This window comes from Mustela nivalis, assembly GCF_964662115.1.
Source record: "Mustela nivalis genome assembly, chromosome: 8".
NCBI classification, from domain to species: Eukaryota; Metazoa; Chordata; class Mammalia; order Carnivora; family Mustelidae; genus Mustela; species Mustela nivalis.
Genome location: NC_139027.1, coordinates 54201475 through 54228750, shown reverse-complemented (window position 1 = coordinate 54228750; position 27276 = coordinate 54201475). Strand labels below are relative to the sequence as shown.

The 27276-nt window shown below is 42.1% G+C and overlaps 1 protein-coding gene across 1 annotated transcript; it reads right to left on the bottom strand.

The window, feature by feature from the left end:
- Nucleotides 1–10990: 10990 nt before the first annotated feature.
- On the bottom strand, nucleotides 10991–26691 carry CNRIP1 (cannabinoid receptor interacting protein 1). The gene is made up of 3 exons (XM_082745776.1): nucleotides 26086–26691; nucleotides 23940–24090; nucleotides 10991–12014 (listed from the first exon to the last, which is right to left on the bottom strand). The coding sequence occupies exons 1-3, from the start codon at nucleotides 26262–26264 to the stop codon at nucleotides 11850–11852; spliced, it is 495 nt and encodes a 164-aa protein (XP_082601902.1). The 5' UTR covers nucleotides 26265–26691; the 3' UTR covers nucleotides 10991–11849.
- Between the last annotated feature and the right edge of the window lie 585 nt (nucleotides 26692–27276).

Sequence of the window (27276 nt, the reverse complement as noted above, 5' to 3'; positions counted from 1 at the left end):
TTAAAAAAAAAAAAAAAAGGTTTTCCCATTTAAGTGGTTCTTGACTCAAGACCAGCCATTATCATTTGCCCTACTTCCTATTCTTATTCCTGAACAATAGTCCCTCTACCTCTCCATGCTGTGGTCTAAACTGGCAATGGGCAGGCTACCTCCATACAGCCCCGTCCCCTGCGTTCTCATGGTCTGCTAACCCCACCTCAGAAAACTCCTAGTCTGCGTGGGACATTGTCCCAGTGCACCTTCTTCACTCCTCACCACCACTGCAGAAGCTTCCTTCTGTATTCTTCACCCTGCCTCCAAACTGCCACAGGGCAATCATTCTGTAACACACATGTCATCCTGTCATTTTGCGCTTACAAAAATTCCTGCAGCTCTACAAAAATTTTCTGCAGAGCAAAGCCTCAACCATTTGCCTGTATGCGAGGTTCCTCATACCCTGGCCCCAACCGGTGCCTCTTTTCTCCTCCACTGCTCCCTATACGCTGGCTGCACAGAATCTCTTCTTCTGGAGTGGATCACCTGCCTTCATAGGCGAATGCCCTGCGATTCCTTCTCTGCGTGTGAAATGTGCTTTTTCTCGGGTCTTCCTGATTAGATTCTACTAATTTGTCAAGATGCGTCTCAAATACCACCTATGACATGGCCTTCAACTCCTGCAGCTCCTCCCCTATCTTTTCATGTGTTTCATAGCCCCTTCAGGATAGCATTCATGTTTTACTGCAATTATCTGGCAATGAGCACTCTGAATATTTATTGTAGTTCCCGCCCCATTTCCCATCCTGCAGAGGAGCTGGTAACATGAATGCTTGTTCATGAGTAAACGAACATTAAAGAGAAGAACTAGAGTGAATAGACCAGTGGTTTCTAAACTTTACTGTGATAAAGATCATCTAAGGTGCTTATTAAAATGCAGATGCTTTGTGTTTACCCTCAAGAGAGTCTACCTTATTTAATAGGTCTGCAGAAAATGGGGTTCAGGAATCCTTGTTTTTGTTTTTTTAAGATTTAACTTATTTATTTGACAAAGAGAGATCACAAGTAGGCAGAGAGGCCACAAGTAGACAGACAGGCAGAGAGAGAGAGAGACATGGGGAAGCAGACTCCCTGCGGAGAAGAGAGCCCGATGTGGGGCTCAATCCCAGGACTCTGGGATCATGACCTGAGCTGAAGGCAGAGGCTTTAACCCACTGAGCCACCCAGGCAACCAGGAATCCATGTTTTAACAAGCATCCCAGGTGGTTCTGATGGCCTGTAGAAGAAGCCTTCCCTTGGATAGTGAAGCAAATTATCTGAGAAAGAAAAGAAAAAGCAAAGAACATTTGTTCCTCGAGATGGCATACCCTGAAGAATGTGCTTATGCCCATAAGAGATCCCCTGAGGTGATTGTTCTTCTGAGGTGTTTGCAGTCCCTGAATAAATAGATAGCAGTCCAAGTTTGAGAAAACCGCAGCGCAGTCAATTCAGGGGAGACTCTAAAAAAGCATCAAGCTTTATGTCCAAGGGCTGGACTGTTTCTTTTTCAGAACAGTTGTCAAGTCCCATATGTTTGTTTTGTTAGAATAGTCACTATTTAGCCAGACCCAAGCTGTTTTGATTAATATATTGCATTTGTATTAAACTTCTCTTTGGATGTTCTCCAAGCATTTTAGCAGCTTTAAGCCTGTCTTCCCTCATTCCCTGAGGGAGGAACAAGTACAAGTTCACGCCAACTCGTTAGAGGCATTGCTCAAGAACAGCTCCTGGGGCACCAGATGCAGGCAAGAGGGAGAGAGTGGGATAATTCCCAGCCCCTACCGCGGCTCTCTCATTTTCCTCCACCCACTCTTCCAAATGCTCACTGGCGTCTTCAGCAGGTGGCTCCCACCCCTGCCTTCAAGTCGGCTCAGAAATTTCCCTCCCCAGATAGATGAGCTGAAAAAGATTCCCAGGTTCTAGACAATGCAGGACTGCCAAGGAACACATTGACCCGAGTGAAGACTTCATACAACTGAATGACAGGATTTCGTAGCGATGGCAGCAGATGCCCACTGGAGGCAGCACACCAGCTCTCCCAGTGGTCCATGGGCTCCAATGTAGTCACCTGGATCTACCTGGTCTTGTCCTGACTCCTCATTCCTGGGACTTTCCTTTTGGTGAGCCATCCCCGCTCAGCTCTACAGACTCTGATTTCCTCAGATCCAATGACACTAACCCAATTGAATCAACCCACTTTCTGATATAGGTACTTTAATGACTCCGTATTGGTAGGGTCTGTCTTCTCAACCATTGCCTTCTTAGCATGTCCACTCTTTTTTTTTGTTTTTAAGATCAATTTATTTAATTTAGAGAGAAAGAGAGAGCATGAGGGGAGGGGCAAAGGGAGAGAGAAACGGGCTCAGTTTCATGACACTGAGCTCACAGCCTAAGCTGAGACCAAGGGGCAGATACTTAATGATTGTGCCACCCATGTGGCCCTTAGAATGTTCACTCTTTAGCTTCATGACAAGGTCAAAGTAAGGTACATACATATTCAAAGCAGACCATCATTAAACTCCTCTCATATGATTTCTGAGAAACATTTGATTCTTGTCAGTTTCCAGAAGGATTTATATACCTGAAGGGAAGAGGAGACAACCCATTGGCATCTGCCCCTTGGGAAGTCTATTCAGTGGAGTGTCCGTCTGGAATTATATTCCCTGATGCTTTAGGGAGATGGGTTGACCTTGAAAACTTGATTTCTTGACTCATGGGCCACTTTGCATCAGTATCGTCTTTTTTTTTTTTTTTAAGACTTTATTTATTTATTTGACAGAGAGAGAGACAGTGAGAGAGGGAACACAAGCAGGAAGAGTGGGAGAGGGAGAAGCAGGCTTCCGGCTGAGCAGGGAGCTTGATTAGGGCTCGATCTCGGGACTCTGGGATCATGACCTGAACCAAAGGCAGATGCTTAACGACTGAGCTACCTGAGTGCCACATCTTCATGTTTTGTTTTGTTTTGTTTTGTTTTTAAAGTAAACGTATAGTAACATTAACTGTGTATGTGAGTGTTTGTGTAATTTGTTAATTATCTAGATTTTGGGGGAAAAGTGCCTGGCATGCCTGTGTGAGCATGCACACACACACACACACACACACGCATGCACACACACACACACCCCTACTCCACAACAAAAGAAAAGCCTAAAGAATAAACTGGGAAAAATCAAAATTCTGACTGGGTTTAGAGCTAAAGAAATGGAAAAAAAAAAAGTACTTGAGGCTGTTTTTTTAAACAAAGTCACTGATAAAGGCAAAGAAAAAAACAGCTTTCAACTTTGAAAAATTCACAGTGTTTGCTTATGTTTAATGGGCCTGTTGAACTTTTGAAACATTCAAAAAATATTTTTTCTCAAGTAATTTGACATTTAAAATTCTTCTTCAGGCAATGAAGGCAGGTGCCACTAACACCATTGTTACTTCATGGACTCTGTCCTTTTTAAGAATGACTTTCTCAGTATGTGGGAAACAGGTTGTGGGACTGTCAGAGACCAAGAGTTTGCAGACTCCCAGAGGAGGTTGTGTGTATGGGAGTCACTGGATTTTCATTCTGCCTCTTCCACTCACACTAGCTATGTGACCATGGGCAGCCAGTCTAACTTCTCTGGGCTTAATATCTTCATTTTAATAATGGAAATCATATACACTTTACAGAGTAGCTGGAGGATTTAATGAGATACTATGTAAAATATGTCTGCCCCACAACATATTCAACATATTCAACTTCATGAATGTGATTTTTGCCTCTCCTTATCCCATTTAATCCATCCCACTACCTCCAGAGCCCCACCCAAGCTAGCTCAGTGTTTATCTTATTTTTTTAAGTCCACGAGAGAAAAAAGATGGTTTAATCAGTCTCCCGATTCATTCTATGACTTTAAATTTTCCTTGGCAGGAAGTGATGTTTTAGAAAGAATTGAAAACATTTACCTTCCTTTTTGGTGTCGTTCCACCTTAGGATCCCCAATAGAAAAGGAGAGTAGTTTGTCAGGGCTCCTCAGCTGTCGATCAAGAAAGTCTAAATTATATTGTCATAATATACAACCCCAGATCTTAGTGGTATCTTATGATAGGTCTCCTTCATAAAAAAAAAAAAAAAAAGATGAATTCATACAGCTTGGAAGGATGGGTGAATGAATGGATGGACAGGTAAGTGATAAAGCACATATCCTTAATTGTTAACTGTGAAATCCCGGTGATGGGTAGGGGGATGGTGTTGTACAGTTCTCTCAAGTTTTCTGTGTTTTTCAACATTTTCACATTGAAAGGTTGGGGAGAAAAGTTTATTTCTTACTTATGCTACAGGTCCAACAAATGTTGCCCAGGATTCCACTCTATACCTCCTCATGATAGGATGCAGGATGACGGATCAACTTGAAAGTGGCTGGTTGCCATGGCAAAGGGAAGACAAGCTCTGCCGGGTATCACACAGACAGCTGGATACTTCAGGCTGGAAGGACAGAGTCGCTTCTGCTCAATTTACTGGCCTGAGCTATACTTACATGGCACCAGCGGGGCTGTAGAAGTGCAATCCTATCATGTGCTTAAACAGGAGAGGCTGGAAACCTTTGGTGGGGAGCACACATGATTCCCCTGCCGTAAATAAACTCCTTAAAAGAACTACACATCTTTTTTTTTTTTTTAAGATTTTTTATTTATTTATTTGACAGAGAGAGATGACAAGCAGGCAGAGAGGCAGGCAGAGAGAGGGGAGGAAGCAGGCTCCCTGCTGAGCAGAGAGCCCGATGCGGGGCTTGATCCCAGGACCCCGGGATCATGACCTGAGCCGAAGGCAGCGGCTTAACTCACTGAGCCACCCAGGCGCCCCAGAACTACATATCTTAATACCATCATCACTAACAATACTCACATTAAAAGGCATATTCACTTAAATCAATGTCAGTAAGAGAAAGAGAAGCTTTTTTTCTTTCTCGTAGGCTTTCCTTCCTTTAGAGAGAGTAGAACTAACCCCCTAAGGGTTAATATATTCCAAACTTCTCACTGGCTGGTTTTTCAGCCAGCCAGCCAGCCAGCCAGCCAGCCAGCCAGGCAGCTCTTTCTAGAATCTCATCACCTTTTTATTGAGCCAGCTCATTTTCACTGAGTCAGTAAGTATATGTGGAAGCCGTCCAGAAAACTTAAGAAAAGCAGAAGTTAGATGGAGGCTGATGACACTTTTTCAGAAATGAAGTAAAAAAAAAAAAAAAAAAAAAAAAAAGTAAAATATGTGAGTAAACAAGATTTCAAAATTACTCCTGACTCACCATTTTAGAGAAGTCAGGACCGATTTCATAGCGGGGTTGACATTTAAGCTGGCACTTGAGAGCATGGCTAGGTAGAAAATGCAGTGGTGAATTCCAAGCAGAGAGAACAGGCCGTGCAGTGCCAAGGAACCGGTTCTGACTTGGTATATCTGAAGGAGAAGCAGAAGTTCACTGTGGCTAGAATCTAGAGTGCCTGGAGGGACCAAACATACTGCGCCATTTTTCATCCATTAGCAAATGGGAATGGAACACCATACTTGTTAGGGAAAAACTGTGATGTCCCATCTTGTGCTTAGTATGACTTTGAAGAGAAAAGGTCATCTTTAAGATATTTGCTGTGTAGAGTTCCATACATTTCTTTTTTTCTTTTCTTTTTAAAAATTTTACTTATTTATTTGAGAGAGAGAGAGAGAGAGTAAACAGGTAAGCAGGGGGAGAGGCAGAGGGAGATGGAGAAGAAGACTCCCCTGCTGAGAAGGGGACCTGACATGGGGCTTGATCCCAGGGCTGTGATTCCAGGACTGTGAAATCATGACCTGAGCCAAAGGCAGCTACTTAACCCACTGAGCCACCTTTCTATACTGACTATGGAGTTTCAAGAAACTGAGCACTTCTATTTATTGACAGTAATTTTAAAGTCTCATTTATATATATGAGATATAAGTGATACATAGATGATATATATGAGATATATGATATATAGATGATATATGTGAGATATATATTGATATATAATACATATTTAAGAGAGTCATAGTTATTTTCTTTGTGAAAAGTGATTGATTTACTAGGCTGCAAACCAATGTAGGCAAAACTACCAAGTTAAAAACACAAACACTGTAGGAGTGTGGGCAGATAATGAAATGATTTTGAATGAAATGTGTCAGGAGAAAGGAGGTGGGGAGAAGAGAAAGAAGATGCTTTGCATGTGATATGTTATTCCATCCAGACACACTTTGTGATGGGGGTATCGCTATCACTATTTCATAAATGAGACACTGAGGATCAAAGAAAGGAGTTCCCTATAAAATTAGGTGATTAAGCTTTGTAAGGGCCTATTTAGCCAGAGCAGCCCCACCTCGGTTGAACAGCCATTTTGTTGCTTATGCAGTATAACTTAAATTGACACTGCCCGCCCCTCGCCCAGGAGAACTTATTTAAAAGCAAGCGGGGGTGGGGTGGTGGTGGTGCTTGGGTGGCTCAGTGGGTTAAAGCCCCTGCCTTCGGCTCACGTCATGATCCCAGGGTCCTGGGATCGAGCCCCACATCAGGCTCTCTACTCAGCAGGGAGCCTGCTTCCTCCTCTCTCTCTGCCTGCCTCTCTGCCTACTTGTGATCTCTGTCTGTCAAAGAAATAAATAAAATCTTAAAAAAAAAAAAAAAAGCAAGCCCGGGAAACCAGTCCCAGGTACGAAGCCCAAATACAAGGGTGGGTCAGGTCAGGTAGAGATAAGAGCCCGAATTTGAGGATGAGTCGGGTCAGGTGGAGACATCCAATCAGTGGGGCGTGCATACTGTCTCCCTAGTTACCAAGGAGTGTGGGCCCTGCCTTTTAAAGGGCTCCAATTCTGACCAAGGTGATAGGCTAGTTCAAACAGCTACTATGGGGTGAATTGTAATTCAATTGGCCACCCGCGTATGACCTAGCATGACTGTGAAGCTCTCTCTGTGTGTTGCAATCTCATTCGCCCCCTGTGTGTGGTGAGGCCCAACCACATGGCCTTTGCTCTATAAAAGTTAGTCTGGGAGGCAGGGAGGGGTTACGCGTTCTGTAAGAGACGGCCCCAGGGGTTGGTTTGATTCTCCATGCTTGGCAAGAAATAAAGCTTTGCTTGACCTTCGCTTTGTATCAGTCTTGCTCCTTTAGTCACGGACCCATTATTGGGGGACTCAACATTGGGGACCCAACAGCTTGAGCCTTAATTTTCAACAGCTGAGACTAACTTTTCCTCTGTAAAATGGAGATATGACAAGCGCTGCCTACCTTAAGGAAGGTTAGAAGGAGTAAAAGAAATAACAAATAGAACTTGAGACATCCTTCTTGACCTTTACCAGATTTTAAGTTCTCTGACTCTGTCCTCGTGTTTCCATGTTATTCAAAACTGGGTATTCTAAAAAAAACTTTAGGGAAGTCTGTGTGTGGAAAATTTCTTTTCCCAGCATATCTTAAAATACACTACTTCAAGCTATTTACTTTTTTTTTTTTAAGATTTTTTATTTATTTGTTTGACAGAGAGAGAGACACAGTGAGAGAGGGAACACAAGCAGGTAGAGTGGGAGAGGGAGAAGCAGGCTTCTCACTCAGCAGGGAGCCTGATGTGGGGCTGGATCCCAGGACACTGGGATCATGACTGGAGCCGAATGACTGAGCCACCCGGGCGCCCCCAAGCTATTTACTTTTAAATAGTTAAAATATTGTTTATACAGGTTGGGGGAGGGCTTCTTTGTTTGTTTTTTTACAAAATAGAGCATAAACTTTGGCCATTATTCCACACCCATGTCAGGAATACGCTAGAAGAAGTTTTATCCCTTAAATTAAAAAAATTGACATTTTTAATGATTTTGTTTCAAAATGTACTTGCCCTCTCTTTTATTTTTAGTTTTTTAAAATGTTTTATTTATTTAGTTGTCAGGTGGAGGGGGAGCAGCAGGCAGAGGGAGAAGCAGTCTCCTCCCTAAACAATGAACCCGATGCAAAACTTGATCCCAGGACCCTGGGATCATGACCCAAGTGGAAGGCAGATGTTCAACCAACTGAGCCACCCAGGTGGCCTGTCCCCCATTTCTGTCTTTTTTTTTTTTTTTAAGATTTTATTTATTTATTTGACAGACAGAGATCACAAGTAGGCAGAGAGGCAGGCAGAGAGAGAGGGGGAAGCAGGCTCCCTGCTGAGCAGAGAGCCTGATGTGGGGCTCCATCCCAGGACCCTGGGATCATGACCTGAGCTGAAGGCAGAGGCTTGAACCCACTGAGCCACCCAGGTGTCCCCATTTTTGTCTTTTAAACAAAATATACTGAATAATGTTATGTGCCAGTCAATGTACTATAATAGCGATGTAATGGGACAGATTTGGCTACACTTGTGGTGGACATAGCATAATGTATACATTGCCAGGTCACCGAGTTGTACATCTGAAACTAATGTAACATTTGTGTGTCAACTATACTCAAATAAAAAAGGATATTAGACTAGAAAAATAATGTTATGTGTCAGACACCATTCTAAACATTTTACATAATTTAATCCTCATAACCATGCCATAAGGTAAATATGGTTATTATCTCCATTTTCTTAATGAGAAAATTGAAGCAAAGAGATATTAAGTGACTTGCCTAAGGTCATACTGTTGTTATGTGGATGAGCCAGGATTTGATTTGAGGCGTCTAGGCTGCAGAATCTGAACTCTTAAACAGAGTCATGATGCTACATTTCTGAAGACAATGGATTATCTATATAGATCAGAGTAATGATTGTGTATAACATTTTTTATTTGATGTCCACAAAAACTACTGTGGTCCAGCACAGGACTGTAGCCCCATATTGTAGGGATGTTCCTATCAATTATGCTTTTTGATGTACTTTACCTGCTTTTTTTCTTTGTCCTCTCTCTGTGGGGGAAAAAAAATTGTCATGTAACTACTCCTACCAACTGCCCTCTTTCCTCCAATTAATCTGCTTCTGATATCTGAAAAGTCAGAAATCAGAATACCCTGTATATTAGAACTGTCTCTGAAGTAGGAGTCATGAGGTCTTGAGAGAAGACCCAAGCCTTTGGTGAATGGACTTTGTGACATCTGTGACAGGGATCTTAATTTTTTGGCATGTTTTCTGTTCTCCCCTGGATCCAGACAATCTGGATGGCTGGGTAAATGACCTCTTGACAAGTGAGGTGTCACAAAATATAAGTTCAAGGCATTTCTACTCTTCCACCTGTTCAAAAGTGTTTTTAGTCATCATCACAATTAGAAGGATGGCCTAGTTCCTGAAGCTTCTGTGTAACCATCTGATGCTTCGAAGTAAAGAGACATGGCTACAACTCATATAAAAATAGCCCTTCCAGATGGCTGAGGGGCAAAGTTACAACTCAGCAGCTTGATATAGCTGAGCACTCACATTTTGGAGTAGGAGGAGAGCTATGTGAGAAGTAGCCAGAGACACTGGGCTGGAGTCCAGTCATAAGTAGAACAGCGTATGCCAGAGAGATCACTTAACGTGGCCGCTTAGCTGTTAAGATTTCCTGTTTACTTCAGCTCCATCTCCTCTCCATCTCCCTTGATTCAACCTTACCTCTCAGTCCAACGAAAATACACTTTTTTTTTTATCCTTTTTAAAAGCAGCATAGAGGTATAAATTTTACATCTTAAAGGGCTTTAGAATTCTATTAGCCCAACTCCTTGTTTTAAACTCAAGCAAATCAAGACGTACAAAGGCGGTGACCACTTAGGCTCGACCAGTATGTTTGTGGGACTCAGATGTTCCAGCTTCTTGACCAGGGCTCATCTGTCCACGATTCCCGGGTGGAAGGCATGTGGAACTATACCACACCACGTTTCCCCAGCTTTGCTCTGAGTCAGTCCATACACAAAAATTAAAGCCTCTAGCTCAAAAACAAAAACAAAACTGCAGAAGCCGTGATATTGCTTCCATCCTTCCAAACAAATACGCAAGCTCCAACAGACGAGTCACTAGCTGGAGACGTTGTTTCACAAATGAAAATATTTACTAATCAGAAAATATTTACTAATTAGATGCTTCGAGAGATTAAAACATAGAGTTTCCCTATTTTCCCAGCATCTACTAAGCCTGCCTCTCTGTTGGATATTCTGGAAGAAAACTTAAGTCAATGTCTATTGCAATAATTGAATGTTGGTTTTTAAAATACAGTCATTAGGAGTAGATTTGTGCTTATATTTAGCAGCAATTGTAATAGACACTATTATTTTTGACAAACAAAGGAATTGAGAAAGGTACTGTTCTCTTTCAACATTCCTTACCATGAGCCCAAATCCAAGGCATTGCTGTGCCCTGCTGGTAATATGGCCTCATTACAGGTAAACGACTGGGACGGAGGGTTTGCCGCCCGCCTTGAGAATGCAGTTCCTCAGTAATCTCTCTCCCACACTCCCCCTATCCTAGCATATGCCTACAAGAAGTCTTTGCAGGAAGCAGAAAAGCAAATCCACAGCTAACTTCTCCTGACACAATAAATCTGTGCTTCCCAAATGAACAAGACAACACTGTTGCAGGGTAGTATGTTGCAGGGAGGAAATGTTTTTCCTTCCTAGAGAATTTATCCTCAAACTGCATGGAGTGAGGGATTTGTGCCACAGAACTTGCAGGATCCTGGGGGCAGGCAAGGAGATCTCCATCCCGGTGCCCATTTGCTATGACAATAGCATGTCCTTGTGCGGCTCAGCTACATAGACTGGTGATGGGCATGGTCGTCACAGGAGGAGGCGTCGAAAGAAGTAGGGACAAGCAGTTTTTTCACTGTCCACCAAGGGCCTGAGTCTCTGCTAGCCTTGTTAGAGCTGGCTGGAGGCCTCCTGCTAAATTGTCCAAGCTGATCTATGATGAAGGGTGCTGATTCTCCTCCAGGTGTAGCCTCCGTGCCCTTCAATGGAACAGGAGATCTGAATGGGGCTGGCCTGGAGACAAAGGTCACCGGCTAGACAGATATTGCCCATATGAAGAAGAAAAATCAGGGCATGATTTTCAATACCTTTATTAAGAAATATCAAAAGTTCATTACAGTTCCATACACAGTTTTACAAAGTTCAAGGGAAGGGGAACGGAGGGGTGCCATCATATGCATGTTTGAACGTTATGACAGCTTGCCAAAAAGGTAATCCTACAACTTCTGTCATCTTGTTTAACAGTGGACCCCAGCCAGGCCTTTTCCCATTTCTACTAGGCCACAATATAATACCTTAAGCTACTTGAAAGAGTTTTAAGGTGTTATAAATACTTCTTAAATATTTGCCCTTTTATTGTCATGGTTGTTCCCTGAAGAAGCTGAGCCATTTATACGAGCACAACACCTGAGTCCCACTTACTGCTGCGTGTCTTATATTATCACCAAGCCTGCCTTGGGGTCTGGACAACACCACAAGTTACATGTTACCATATCACACTTGGGAGAGAACCCACACACGTTGTTACATTTTTTATTTAGCATTTAACAGAAAAAAAGGGGGGGGAGGGGAATCACTCAATGTGGAAACAAAACACCACAGTCATTCAGTGGAATTATGAGGAATGGGACACGTCTGCCAATTCCACTGAGCTCCTCTCAAGCGGTCGACGGCATGACCAGGAACAACTGGATGCAGGAACACCAACACAGAACACAGCAAGGGATCTTCTCGGGGATGGTACACCACAATCTCTTATGTCAGGGACATGGCATCAGAAGGGAATTACACTTTCAAAGTAATCGGGGCCAGTAGGTCATCAGCACCCGAAGGGAAACAGCAATGGTGTCATGTGCCTTGGCAAAGGCTTGTGCTGGGTTATCTGAAAGTAGATTGTTGAAGAGATTGTCCAGCAACATCAGAAAGAGCCATCTTCAGAGGAAGGACTCCTTGTTCACCCACATGAGGCTGCGTGTCTCATTGGGCTTGCATTCATACTCAATGACAGAGAAGGGGCTTCCCCATTGGCAGTGATCTCGCTTGTGGTAATTGTAGAACTTGACTTGCCACACCGTCTCGAAGGTCCCAATGTCCGTGAACTGAGGGAAGAGAAACATGAGTCATAAAAACCTTGTTCTGCCATGAACAATAGCTAAGAATTCATGTTAGGGAAAGAGATCCTGCATAATCAAGGGTCAACAGTCGAGGCTCTTTTGGTCTGCAAAGTTTAGGCCTTTAACTTTAATGAACTATTTTCCTTTATTATGTGAGCTATTTTCCTATAAGCCTTTTTCTCTATAATCCCATTGTACAGGTGACATTTGCTGTCATACTGTCTTTAATAAACATGACTCCCCAAATTTATCTGTTTTCCAGATTTAATTATTGGAAATAACTCTTTGAATCTCAGACTTTCAAAGCTTGCCACGAAGCAGGGTTAGGAAGAGAAGAGAGGGAATAGTGTTTGAGGAGGATCTTTTGGTGTCTATTTCAAAGGACTGTTATACAAAATAACAAAGGCACATTATCACTAAGCACAAGACACAACTGCCCTTCCATCATTAATTTCACTTCCAGGGAAAAATATTTTCTTAGAAGTATTTGATTGTTAAAGACCCTACTTCTACTTTTAAAAATACTGTTGAGCATCTGTAAGTCAGGACCCCATGTCCACGTCTAAGGCTTCAGTTGTACATGGTCCAGAGCCATAATTGAGTACATACTATGTGCTTTGCATGCACAAAACTTCATATGAGGTATGATTCTTGCCCTCAAGAAGTTTGCATTCTACTGCCAGAAGGTAAGCCCTGCAGATCACTGCACAGAATTCTCCTGAGCCCTAAGCATGCAACTCCCATGTAGCTGAGAAGAGGACACAGAATACACTAGGGGCCACTTGGGCAGGTGTTCAAGGGGCCTGACCCTGCCACTGCCTCCTGGAGCTATTTAGGGGATCTGGCATTAAACATCATGATGCCTGTCGTTATTTTCTCCTCTGACCCTCTCCTGTCATGGGAGGAGACAGGGACTGACTTGGCAATGTTCTTAGACTTGTCAGGAGCCAGAAGACGTGGAGGGAGGCAGGGCAGTGAGCAACAGGAGTCTTACGCTTGAGGCCGCTGCAGGAGGAGGGTGATCAGGTGCTTCCCAGATGGCTTTCCAAGATGCTCTCAAAATTATATCCTGCACCATTGCCTCATCCTGCTAATTTGATCCCCAAACAGGGTTTGGCTTTCCTTTGGGATATGTGCCTGACTCCAAACAGTGGGTGACATACCTTGAGTCCCCAACTCTTTCCCCAGGTAGGAAAAGAAAGTATGTTTTTCTAGAGAATCATGGCTTACCAGTCTAAAGACCTGGAGTGGCTTTATTCACTATAGCTTCCAAGTGGAATCAACTCAGTGTTTCATCACTCACTTGGTCATTGACAAGTGTTAGTGTGCCTGTTGTTAGGGCGTTTTACTCAGGAAAAAAGAAACATGCTGATTCAGGCAGCAACGAGGACGGATCTCGAAGATGTGCTGAGCAAAACAACCCAGACCCTAAAGGATACATATACTGTATGATTCCATTTATAATATTCACATATCTGTGTATCTATCTCTCTATCCATCTATCTATGCTGACAGGAAGCAGGAAGCCTCCAAGGTTACTTACAGTCTGGGGTGGAGGAAGGGATTAATGGTTTATGAAAATGAGCAAGAGGGAAATTTTGGGGGGGAAATGTTTTACATCTTGACTGGGGTGGTGATTACATGAAAAAGAAAAAAAAAAGGCTAACATTTGAAAAAAACTTCAGATGTAATAGTAGTAGTAGTTACAGAAAGGCAAACTTTGACTGAGGTGATTATTCACCTATTAACTCGGCGAAAATGTCTAAATACCAGAAGCAATCATTCACCTTCGGGGTAATATAATGAAAATTGGTGGCATATCCATTTGATGGATTTATGTAGCCATTACACAGGAATTTAGAGTTCTTCATGTTGACAGAAAATGCTTAGAACAATGTCAACAAGAAAAAGATGGATTAGGACAGTTTATATAGAGTGTGAGCTCAAGTGTATAAAATAAGATGGATAGAAAAAAAGAGAATGAAAAAATGTTGTCAGTAAAGCTTTTAAGTAAAGGAATGGAGTGTTTTCCTATCTTTTCTACTTGGATTTTCTGCAATAAATATGTAACTTTTATAAAGAACATTTTAAATGGTGAAATGGATTTATCATCCCTAAAAAATTAACACACATTTCCCTCTAACCCTAGGGATTTTATAAATTCTATCAAGGATACATATATGCTAATCAAAAGATTCCAGCTTTGTTGACAGTAGGGTAGTGGTAGAAAGAATAAATTGAAATGTGTTTTATAAATCACCAAAATTTTTAAAGAGGGATGATGATGGTGATTAGTGCCATTATCATGATTTGACCAGCACAGAGCTCTGCTCATTTTAAGTGCAACTGAATTACAATGACTCCTAAAAATACTTTACATACACCAGTTAATTTTTGAGGAAAGCAGCTTGAGACTATGCTAGGGAAGTGGGGGAAACAAGAATATCTTGAAAGATATACAAGAATATCTTTCTTGAAATAGATATAAATAAAAGTTGGTTGTAAAAGCAAAAACAAAGATTAAGACCACAGGCAAGAAAAACCCAAAGACACGACACTGTGTCTGAATAACCTTAAAATTAATGAAGTCTCAATGTCACAGTGATGTGGGAAACAAAGGCAGAAGAAAAATTATTAAATTTCCTACTTACTTACAGCCCACTGACAAGTCCATGAAACAGGCAGAATGACATTCCTCTAGGAAATCAGTAGCCTGGATGTTAATACTTTGCTAAGGGCAAAAGGCATTCTGAGGCTGGTCCCCCAGGATCCTAGAAGTCTGCTTTAACATATAAAAATTCCTTAGAAAACTTCCTTCATCTCTATTCCCCAAGATACATGTTGGTAGTTATCTTCCAAGCCACCCAGAGATATACATCTGAAGAGTCTTGTGGCTGACTTCTTACTCAACAGTTATAAGTGACCTTTCCCTAACAACAGCCAGACCCCTAGGATCCTGGAAACGTTGTTTCCAAAACACGTTGGAGGCTTCCCTATCCCTCACCCCCTCCCAACTTGAAAGTATATAATGGGTCACTCCTCAGGACCACAGTGCAGCTCTTTCTGCTTATAGGTCCTGTTCCCGTGCTTTAATAAAAAACCATCTTTTTGCATCAAAGATATCTCAAAAATCCTTTCTTGGCTGTCAGCTTGGAACCCTAATGTCTTTCCTACATCGACAGTTGACACAGGAGACCAGCATAGAAATCTGCTGACAGCAACAGTCAGAGCTAAAGGTATGGAATGTTCAGGTGCTTCTATTTTGTTTTTGTTTTTTTCTCTTTTACTAGTGTTGGGCCCAAGGTCATTTTGTAGTTAACTACTGCTAAATATGCATCTTTTTTCCCATGCCTTAGTTGTCCTAACCTCCCATTAGCTTTCTTCCTGTTCTTTCTTCTGGAATTCTATTTCCAGGATGCCTCACCACCTAGCTCAGAATTTCTTCTCCTCTGATGTAGGAGCAGATGGGATCTTGAAAGCTGACATTCTTCTTAAAGAACAGAAGCAACTACACAGGCTCTCCGCTCTCTCCCAACCCATCTGTGCCTTCCAAGGAAAACGTACACAGGCAGGCTCCTTGAGTGATGCAATTCACACACAGGTAGGATTTTGTGCATTTGCATAGCATTCTTTATTTTATACAATACCTTACAGGTGCCATTCTACTTTGGTCTTTTGACTAGTTTTAGCTTTTCCATTTCATACAGAAAAGAACTAAGATTCAGAGAGGTTAACTGACTGCCGTAGGTCTAGACTATGTAGCCATGATAGGAGAAGGTCAAGAACAATGACAGGAGAAGGTGAAGAACTTAGGTTTCCTAATTTTTATCTAGAAACTATTATCATTATATCGAACTGCTTTTAGAAGCAAATAAGAGTTAATGAACAGCTTTTCTCTATTCTCTGAATGAGAACATGTATGGATTGCCATATATAGAATGCTTTAGGGCACTACTGTGCACTGAATGTGTGCATCTCCCCAAATTCACATGTTGAAGCCTCCATCTCCAATGTGATGGTATTTGGGGGTGGGGCCTTTCAGAAGAAATTAGGCCATAAGGGTGGAGCCCTCGTGAATGAGATTAGTGCCCTTGGATGATAGGAGAGGGATGATCTCTATGCTTTTTCATGGGAGGATACAGCCAAGAAAGCAGCTGCTTGAACCTGCACAAGGGCGCTCATCAGACACAAAATCTGCTAGTACCTTGGTCTTAGACTTCCAGCCTTCAGCACTATGAAGAACTAATGTTTATTGTTTAAGCCAGCCAGTCTATGGTATTCTAAAAGTGACACTCCACTATAGACCTGGGCATATTACTTGATAGTGTCCATACAAGTTGCAAACTTTGGGATGTTTTTATTTTACAACTGATACGGGAGAGAATCATCAGATTCCAAGGAGAGGAGATTCATCTGTCATCTTCTGTAACAAGGAATCTGAAAAGTTTATTTTATTTTATTTTTTTAAAAGATTTTATTTATTTATTTGACAGACAGAGATCACAAGTAGGCAGAGAGGCAGGCAGAGAGAGGGGGGAAGCAGGCTCCCTGCTGAGCAGACAGCCCGATGTGGGGCTTGATCCCAGGACTCTGGGACCATGACCTGAGCCAAAGGCAGAGGCTTTAACCCACTGAGCCACCCAGGTGCCCCAAGAAGTTTATTTTAAATAAATCCTATGGTCAGGGCACCTCGTGGCTCAGTCGGTTAAGCATCTGACTTCAGCTAAGGTCATGATCTCAGAGTCCTGGGATCGAGCCCCGCATCAGGCTCCCTGCTCAGTGGGGAGTCTGCCTCTCCCTCCGCCCTGGTCATGCTCGCTCTCTGGCTCAAATAAATAAATAAAACCTTAAAAAAATAATAACTTCTATGGTCTTACAACCAGTTAGCTTAAAATCACTAGAATACCTCTCACCACTCACCATGCCACTAGAGACATAGGAAATTCACAAGAATAAGGTCACTCAGGAATCCGTTGACTTGAGAGCTTAGAACAACCTTATCATATCGATAGAAACACAATGTTACCTCACTGGTAAACACATTCATTACAATAAGCATCTGTGACTTTTTTTTGTGCGGCGTGACCTATGAATTCTTACCGGATTCCAAGCCTCTCCTACTCCTGTACTGCTTGATGTTTTATCAGTAAATACATGTTTTCCATGTCTCTTAGAACTAGATCGATAGAATAGATAGGACTAAAAGTTCTGAGAGTTATAAAGTACGCTTAACTTTGTAAGAAACTGTCCAACTTTTCCTAAGTGATTGCATCATTTTACATTCCTCCCAGCAACAAGAGTTTTAGCCGCTCTCCATCCTCCCCGACAGCTGGCATTGCCAGCCCTTTAGTCAGTCTGGTGTAAAGAAGAAGAAAGATATTAAAGAGTAGAAATAAATGAAATAGAAAAGAAAAACACAGTAAAGAAAAAACTATAAGGGAAGACTCTAGAAAAGAAATAATGTAAAGAAAAAAAAATGCAGTGAAACCAAAATCTGGCTTTTTGAAAAGGTCTGAAATATTGATAAACCTCAGGGGCACCTGTTTGGTTCAGTCAGTAGAGCATGCATCTCTTAATGTTAGCATCAGGAGTTTAAGCTCCATACTTGGTGTGGAGCCTACTTAAAAAAAAATTTAAAAAAAAAAAAACCCTAGAAAAACTGAGCCAGAAAAAGAGGACAAATTACTGATGTCAGGAATGAGAGAGATGCTACAGCTATAGATCCCAAAGACCTTAAATTGGAACTTTATACCCATACAATTAATGAAATAGACAAATTCCTTAAAACACACAAACTATCAGTTGCCCTCTATGTACTAAGGAAATTATATCTGTGGTTAAAAATCCTTCCAGAAAAAAAATCATAGGCCCAAATGGCTTCAATGATAAATTCAGACATTTAAGGGAAAAATACCAGTTCTACATAAATTCTTTCACACAATGGAGGAAGGAAAACTTCTCAATTTATTTTATGAAGCCAATGTTAACACCATAACTTGGCAAGGATATTACATATAAATGAAAATTGCAGACAAAAATTCCTCATGGGCTTATGCATACAATTTGCTTTTAATTTTTATTTGTTTGAATTAGTAAATGAAATCCAGCAAGAGTCTTTTACAACAGTAACAAGAAAGTTTTATCCTTGGAAGTCAAGGATGGTTCAATATTCTGAAATCCTTTTAATTCACCATATTAACAAAAATAAAGGAGAAAAGCTATTATCATCATACCCATGGCTGCAGACAAAGCATTTGGTAGTCCAATATCCATTCATGATAAGAACTCTCAGCAAACTAGGAATTGAAAGTCCCTCAATCTGATTAAAGGGCATCAATAAAAAAACCTATAGCCTATAGTTAACATCACCCTTAATGGTAAGACTGAGTTCTTTCCCTATAAGATGGGAAGTAAGACAAGAATATCAGCTCTTACTATTCCTGTTCAGCATTGTGTTGAAAGTCCTAACCAGTACTTTAAGGCCAGAGGGGGGGGGGAAAGGGAAAGTAAAACTGTTTCTATTTACAGGTGAACAACTGTTTGCAGAAAATACTAAGCAATATAATGAAAAGCTACTAAAATAAGCGAATTTAGCAATTTTGTAAGATACACTATCAATTTATAAAAATTGCTGTATTTCATAAAGAAATACACTAGCACTGAACAACTGGTTGTTTTTTTTTCTTACAGAAACTGATTTATTTTTCTTTCTTTTTTAATTAACATATAATGTATTATTTGTTTCAGGATTATTTTTAAGTATTTCACCAATTTTGTAGGTGAAAATTGGCATTGCACTATTTGTATTTTTTTTTTAAAGATTTTATTTATTTATTTGACAGAGAGAAATTACAAGTAGATGGAGAGGCAGGCAGAGAGAGAGAGGAGGAAGCAGGCTTCCTGCCGAGCAGAGAGCCCGATGCGGGACTCGATCCCAGGATCCTGAGATCATGACCTGAGCCGAAGGCAGCGGCTTAACCCACTGAGCCACCCAGGCGCCCCTGTATTTTTTTTTAACCAATAGTGAATTTAAGCCATTTAAAAATACAGTTATTGGTTATTTGTATTTCTTTTGTGAATTGCCTATTTATATATTTTTGCTTATTTTCCCATTTCCCACATCCTACTGTTATTTTTTTCTCACTAGCTTCTAAGAATTCTTTGTATATTAAATTATAGATCTTGACAAATGGCTCTACAGAGCTGACACACAGGAACAACTTTTCTATTTGGCAGGACATGCACCAGCTCACCTACCTCTGCACACAGAGCCTCCTAACAAGCTCACATAGCTCGTTACCTTATTCCTCCTAACTGCCACCAGTCTCCCACTGAAGAGGGCCAACAAAAGGGGAAGAACGATATGATGTATGCAGGAAGAATATCCACCTGGATTCTCCCCCTGGAGGGACTGACTGGGGGATCAGTCACATTAAGGTACAAGTCAACACTGCTGTTTGAAATGGGGGTTGAGAGCTTTAAGAGCTAGGTAATTCATTCCTGCTACCAGGGCCTCAGGAAATATCTGAGTAAAGAGATCACTGCCATCAACCTAAGTCAGATATCAATGGATACTTCCTGACTTCAGCTTCGGTGGGTGGTAAAGGGCTATGGAAATTCACTGCAGGCCGCAAGCCAAGTCCACACAGGCAGTGGCTGAAAATCAAGGCAGTGTAGCCTAGGAGACTGGGCATATGACATATAAAGCTTTCACCAATTGTTACTTGCCTTTTAATTTAAATTCTCTTAATGGAAATTTAATTTAACATCATGATGTCTGACAGTAATTTTACAGTGCATGTAATCAAAGCTTTCAATTTTAGCTTTGAAGATCTATTTCTTTTAGGTTTAAATTAATTATTTTCTTATCAATTTTTTTAAAAAAGTTGACTTTTGAGTTAACTCCTTGATCCACCTGAAATATATTTTAGAGTATCATATCAGGAAAGAAAAACAGTGATGTTTCCCCCAAATAGCCAATAATTCCAGTATTATTTATCCAAATATTTAAAAACAGAAAAAAATACTTTTAAGTAATTTCACACTGCTAAGAAGTTGCTCTTGTATATCCTTAATTCAACGTCCCTTACCGGATTCCCCTATCTGTAAGTTGGATTATTTGGACATTTCAAGACTTCCTTATTGTACCTGAAAATGTGGTTATGTCTTTAATGTATAATACTTAAGCCTGAAACATGGATGACAAAAGTCATAAAATAGGTTCAAGGCTATATGAGCCTTTCAATACTAGAATGAAATTTGAATTTAACATTAGATCTGTTGACTTAATCAGGAAACCTTCTCTAACCTCTATTGTTTTCCTTAGAATCAGTCTATTACAGATGAGATACAAATACAGGGCCAATGTTCACATCAAAAGCCACGTGATCATTGTTGGAAAAATCAACTGTCAATCACTAACTTCTAGATGTGCACATTCTATCTAAGAAACCAGGCTTTCCTACTGGAACTCAAAATGCTAATACCATCTTAAATCCTTTGTAAGATGATGTACAAGTGTAAGCATAAATCAATTTTCAATGAAAGTTAAGTAAAATCTAAAATTATGAAAAAATCAAAATAGACTGTCAACTCTGGAAAAATAATGTTCTCAAATTTAAATATAAAAAATCACAAAGGAAAATGAGAAATTTAAATGGATTATGTTTCTAAACAATGGAAAATATAAGCAAAGCAACTCTGAGAGAAATAGGATAGATAGGACAGATTAAAGAAAAATCTTTACAAGGACTCTGATTTTTTAAGATTTTATTTATTTGAGAGAGATAGAGGGGGAAGGAGTGCATTGGTGTGTAGTAGGGAGAGAGGCAATGGGAGAGGGGGAGAGAGACTCTCAAGCATGCTTGGATGCTGAATACAGAGTCAAATCTAGGGCTCAATCCCATGACCCACAGATCATGGCCTGAGCCAAAATCAAGAGTTGGAGGCTGAACCAACTGAGCCACTCAGGCACTCCCAGAACTCTGATTTTTAAAAAATAATCTCAAAAGAAATACTAGCAAAACATGAAAGAACCAATTTACACACACAGAAGTAAAATTAAATGTTGAGATGTTCATTCTTGTCAGTGAGAGTAAAAAGTAAACTAGGAAATTTGTTTTTTAAAATAATTCCCAGTGATGTCATAATTATAGCAAACCCACTAGACTTCTATATTGCTGGTAACATTGTAAAATGGTACACACAATATTAAAAAAAAAAATACCCGAAATGGCCATATGTGGGAACAGTCATAAAACTCATTTCTTTTGGGGACACCTGGGAGGCTCAGTCAGTTAAGTGTCTGTCTTCAGCTCAGGTCATGATCCCAGGTCCTGGGATAGAACCCTGCATGAGGCTCCAGGCTCAGCCTGGAGTCTGCTTCTGCTTCTTCCTCTGCCCTCCCCCCATGCTCTCACTTTCTCTCTCCCCCTCCACAAATAAATAAATAAATAAATACAATCTTTAAAAAAATTTTTTTTGTTCCTCTTGCCAAATAATTTTACTCCTATTGAAGCAGTGGCACAGAATAATTCATTATAACACTTCTTATGATGAGAACAGCAGACATATCTAACATCTGAGGAGCAGTCTAATCAATACAATACAGCATGACAGAGTCTTATGGTGTCATTGAAACTGTAACAATAAACATGTAGAATGTTGGACAATTACATAATAAAATGGTTGCAACTATAAAATGTATATATGTGGAATGGAATCTGAAAATGAACAGACAGATTCCTGTTGCTTTAAAAATTGTTCAGGGCACCTGGGTGGCTCAGTGGGTTAAGCCTCTGCCTTCTGCTCAGGTCATGATCTCAGGGTCCTGGGATCGAGCCCCGCATCAGGCTCTCTGCTCTGTGGGGAGCCCGCTTCCTCCTCTCTCTCTCTCTGCCTACCTCTCTGCCTACTTGTGATCTCTGTCTGTCAAATAAATAAATAAAATCTTTAAAAAATATATAAAAAGATAAAAATTGTTCAAAATCCTGGGGGCACCTGGGTGGCTCAGTCGGTTAAGTGTCTGCCTTCTGCTCATGTCATGATCCCAGGGTGCTGGGATCAAAGCCCACATCAGGTTCCTTGCTCGGCAGGAAATTCTCCCTTTCCTAGTCTCCCTACTTGTGTTCCCTCTCTTGCTGTGTTTTTGTCAAATAAACAAAATCTTAAAAAAAAATAAAAAATTTTCAAATTTCTAAAATTTGTACTATTTAACATTTTTTTAAAAAATCATGCAAATCCCTTGAGATGCCAGGATATATTCCCAGCCCTCTTCTCTGTATCTTTGCCCAAACAAAAGGAATCCTACAGGGACTTGTTGGCTTTCGGTCCAATGGGTGTGTTACTAAATGACAGTATTTCAGAATCTGACTTTCTTCATCACATAACTAGTATCATCCCCTTAAGGGTAGATTTGTAGTCCTTATACCCCCTTAGAGCTGAAAGGGGCCTCAGAGATCAGGGAGTGGATCCACATATGCCGCTCTGGCTTTATCTTGAGCCAGTCTCTGCCTCACTCTCCGCTCCACCCACGCTGGGCTTCTCTCCATTACAACACATTATGCTCTCCCTCAGCTTGTGATCTCTGTAAGTCCTCTTTCCTCAAGTGTTCCCTCTTCTCTCAGTGCTCATCTGTTTATTTCTTTCTCAAAAAAACCATCCTCAAAATCTTGAATTAGACCCGTGATATATGCTCCAAGGGCATGCTATTTTTTTTTTTTAGTCCATTTTGTATAATAATAACTATTTACTTTATTATTGGATAATCACATAGTCTGTTTTTCTGCTCTGGATTAGAAGCCCCATAAAGCCAGGAATATCTATTTTGTTCATGAATCCTCTTTCTGTGCCTGATGGCTAAGAAATGCCCATGTGTTTGTGTTGAATTGAGCAAATAAAAAAATTAATAGAAGAGAAATCTAAAAATACTAAATAAAATATGAGCATGTTGAATTTAGTGACATATTTTTTTAAATGCAAAACATTTAAGTGGGGTTTATTTTAGGAAATAAAGGGTAGTGTATTATAGAATTATTACATTAGTGTATCAAAATAGATCAATTATCTCAATACATCGGAAAAGAAATTAGATAAAATTCAGCACATCTTCCAATTTAAAAAATGTCTCAACGCGCCTGGGTGACTCAGTCAGTTAAGTGTCTGCCTTTGGCTCAGGTCAGGATCTCAGGATCCTGGGATTAAGCCCAGCATTGGGCTCCTTGCTCAGCAGGGAGTCTGCTTCTCCCTCTTCCTCTGCCCCTCCCCACCATTCGTGCTCACGTGCTCGCTTTCTCTCAAATAAATAAGCAAATAAAATCTTTTTAAAAAATGTCTCCTAGTGAGCTAGAAAAAGGATGCTTTAACATGATAAATATTTAAAAAACTAACATTGTATCTAACAGTGAAACCCTAAAGACAAGGATACACCTTACCACCATTAGTGAGCACCATTATTCTAGAAACACTAGCCAATGCAGTAAGGCTGGAAAGAAGATTCAGAAAATGATAGTTGTACGTAGATATAACTGCCAACTTGAAAAACTTAAGATTAAATGGAAAATTTGAGTAAGCAAGTTCAGTAAGGTGGCCAGTTACAAAATACATGAACCCATAATAAAAACAATACATTTAAAACCATTCAGTATTAGCATAAGAATAGACAGATGATGGAATAGATTAGAAAGCACAGAAAGATTTTTTTGCTCTACAAGAAATTACTATGAAACTGACCATTGAAGAATGGATTTAATGAATTGTATTGGAATATTATGGACAAATAGATTCTAGTATGAAACTTTGAGTTAAAATTTCATAATTTTATAATATTTCCTATCATTTCTTAAAGGGATATACTGATTGCTTTCTTTTCCATGGTTTCCATTTGCCCTAACACCCCCATGCAGACCTTACCGGCATTGTGATCTGGATGGGTTGTCGCTCTCCACTCTTGGTTGGGGCCACACCTTCTGTGTCATATGTGCCCGTATAAACAATTCTGTCCCCATCAGGCTCTTTAGACTTCAGCTCCAGTGGGACAACCACACCACCAATGGAAATGTTCCTGCAATGGACTGGAGTTCACTATATACAGTAGGAATAAACTTAGGCACCCTGTCCTGGTCTGGACCATAACCCCAGGCAGGAATCCTACAGAGTTTGGCTAAAGGAGACTTCTGGTGGGGTACAAACTTCTGAAAGATCAGGAGGCCTGAGTTTGCCAACTTAACAGTCATGTGACCCTAGACCAACTACTTAATCTCTCTGGTCTGTCCTTAGTATTTCATCCAGAATATTTGTACAAGACTGAGTTGGACTCTATCGGTCCTCCTCTATATTTTCTTATCTGTGGGATTATGAAAAACTTACCTATGCCCAGCCTCATCCCAAACCCCAGAATTTAGAATTCAATGTGGTCAGGTATGGTTCAGGCACTGGTAAATTTAAGTTTCTCTAGGTGATTCTAATGTGTAGGTAGGGTTGAGAACGACTGAATTAGTTGTCTAATGATTTTTTCCTGTTCCAACAATCAGAGATCCCATGATTTGGGGCACACAAAGCCAACCACACAATCAGAAATTCTCAGCAGCATCATTCCTTTGCACTAAGGTAGTGATTCTCAAGGGAGAGCCCCTAAACCAGCCCTGTCAGTATCACCTGCTCATGTATTAGAAAACAATGTTTAAGCCCAACTCCAGACATAGTAAACTGGAAACTCAAGAGTGGGGCTCAGGCATCTGTGCTTTAATAAGCGTTTTAGGGGATTCAGATACTCAAGCTTAGGAACTACAAGGTTAGGGCAATGAAAAACCCTTGATTAAAAAGTGTAAATAGAAAAAGTAGTTCTGTCATAAACACAAATTCATTTTAGATTAGTTAAAACAAAACAGAGAACCACCTTGAAGAAAATGGAATAGAGAACAGATAACTTGGGAGAAGAGGTTGCCAGGAAAGAAGGGAAAGGAAAAGTCGGGATCATATGGGGCTGCACCGAACAGTGGGAAATGTGAAGGCTACCTTGGCATGGGGTTGGGGGGAGGGGTGTCGGTGACAAGCAGGTGGACCAGGAGCACCAGAAAAAACCCAGTGTGGTTCTAACACCTAGACGGCCAACACAGGTTTATTGAATTAATGCCCATGGATGGAGACTGCAGCTATAAAAGGTATCTGGTGGACCCAAAGCCCCTCCACAGCCAGCTTCCACATTAGACTTCACACCATGTTTAGGTGGAAGCTGAGAGGTAAAGGCCCCCATCCCTAGATACTTCTCTATAAGCTACAGCACCCTTCCATACTGACTTAGAAATCCAGTGGGTGCATCCAACTGTGGTAGCAGGGAAGAGGGAATCCCTGCCACGAATAAACCAAGAAACATCCTTTTGTTGCAAGGATGGGGGGGGTGGATCCCAGGCACCATTACCAGGATGAACAAACAACTCAGGAGAAAATGAAAAACACCTGGCAAGGAAAACGGTGAAACCAGGCCTAAGCAGAGGCGGCTGTGCTCTAACTTGTGGCTGTTCCTCCAGCCCCAGGGTCTCCAGCTACATAAGGGTAGACGGATGGTGGAGTAGGGAGCATCCCTCAGGGAGCCCCAATAAATACCCCCCCCCCCCGGCTCAGCCCTTCTCCCTCCTTCAGCCTTGCGGTTGGCAGAAACGCCAGGGCAGGGGAGAGGAGGGCTGGGATTGCGGTAGGTGAACCACCCTGGTGGCCTGTGGGTGCGCCAAAGGCTGAGCAGAAGGGATGAAAAATTTACTAGAAACAACCCTCCCCGCGCCCCCCACCTGACCCCGCCCCAACCCTGGCTTCCTGACGCTGTTTTAAACATCCCTCCCCGAGATGGGTGGAAGGAAGCGTGAATAGGGAAAGACAAGCGTAAAACAGAGGAGGGGACCAAAAGGAACAGGGAACTGACCTCTTCCCCCCACCCCTGGGCCGCTGGACACGACGCGAGGCCAGAGGGCCCGGGGAGAGACTCAGGGTATCGCGGGGGCCTCGGTCCTCCACGCGGACCCCAAGGTGGGACCGGGGGGCCCCGGCGCGCGCGCTTACTCACTCGACTTGCAGCGTGGTGGGCTTAATCTTCACCTCCACCTTGTAGGAGGAGCCGGTGAGCAGCTTGATGGTGCGGTTCTGGCCGAAGCGCTGCCCGTCCACCTTGAAGAAGACCGGGCCGTCGTTGGGCTGGATGCGCAGCGCAATGGAGAGGCGCACTACACCCGGCAGGTCCCCCATGGCTGGGCGTGGAGCGAGCACGGCGGCCCCGCGGGGCGGAGGACTGCGCGGGCTGCGACCGAGCGGCTGGAGCGCGATGGGCGGAGAGGGAGCGCGGGGCGGGAGAGGGAGGTGGCGGAGGGGAGGCTGCAGCTAGGATCCCGCGCCGTCGCGGCCGTTCGCCCCGGCTTTTGAGGACCAGCTCCGGAGGCCGTGGCCTTCCGCCCCACTCCGCAAGGAAACGCGCCCGGGAGACGGCTCCGAGGGCCCGAGCTTCCCCATCCCCCGCCCCCGTGCTGCGCCCTCCGCGTCCAGCTGGTTTCGTTCCGGCCCGCAGGCCCCAGGCAGATCCGCGCAGCTGGGGGCGAGAGAGTTAATCCTGCTTACGCACCACAATCCCCTCCAGCTGGAGAAGAGGACATTCAGGCTCCTCCTAGAGCCGCGCGGGGCGGGCGGAGATGAGGATTGGGAGGGAGGAGATACTGGGGTACTGAGGTTAAGCGGCATCTCACCAAGGACCGAGACCTCGGAATCTGGGTACAACTTTGGTCGACTAAGGGATGTGGATACCATTGCTCGAGAATCGGGCCCCAGCTAGGCAAGAGGAGGCTCAGAGGCGAAAGGGAGATGGGAAACGGGGCAGGAAACCTCTAGCCAGTGATTTAAATGTCAGGAAATATGAGTCTTTCCAAAGCTTAAGGGAAATGGCCGAGGAAAGGCGCAATTCCATCCAACGTGACCTGAAAGCTGCCCTGGTTTAGAAATGTGTGCAAGAAAAAGAAAAAAAAAATACCAATATATATTCAAGGAACTGCACCTTCTCGTAGGTGTGTATTTCTATTATGCATCTCAAGAATGACACGGTGTAATGAGTCACGTATATTTACAGAGATCTCGAAAGGTGAGCTGTTAACCCTGTAAAAGGTAACTGGCTTGTGTCCAAGGCGTAGCTGGTGACAATCGCCAAGAGGAGGCACTGGTCACAAGATCATTGGCAGGGCACCCCTTGCGACACGCAGAGTTTTGATTTGCA

Coding starts and splice junctions, on each gene's coding strand:
- CNRIP1 (XM_082745776.1), bottom strand. CDS start 26,264: ATGGGGGACCTGCCGGGTGTAGTGCGCCTCTCCATTGCGCTGCGCATC. Junction 24,091..26,085: donor CCCACCACGCTGCAAGTCGA/GTGAGTAAGCGC, acceptor AGTCCATTGCAG/GAACATTTCCATTGGTGGTG. Junction 12,015..23,939: donor CCATCCAGATCACAATGCCG/GTAAGGTCTGCA, acceptor CTCTTCCCTCAG/TTCACGGACATTGGGACCTT.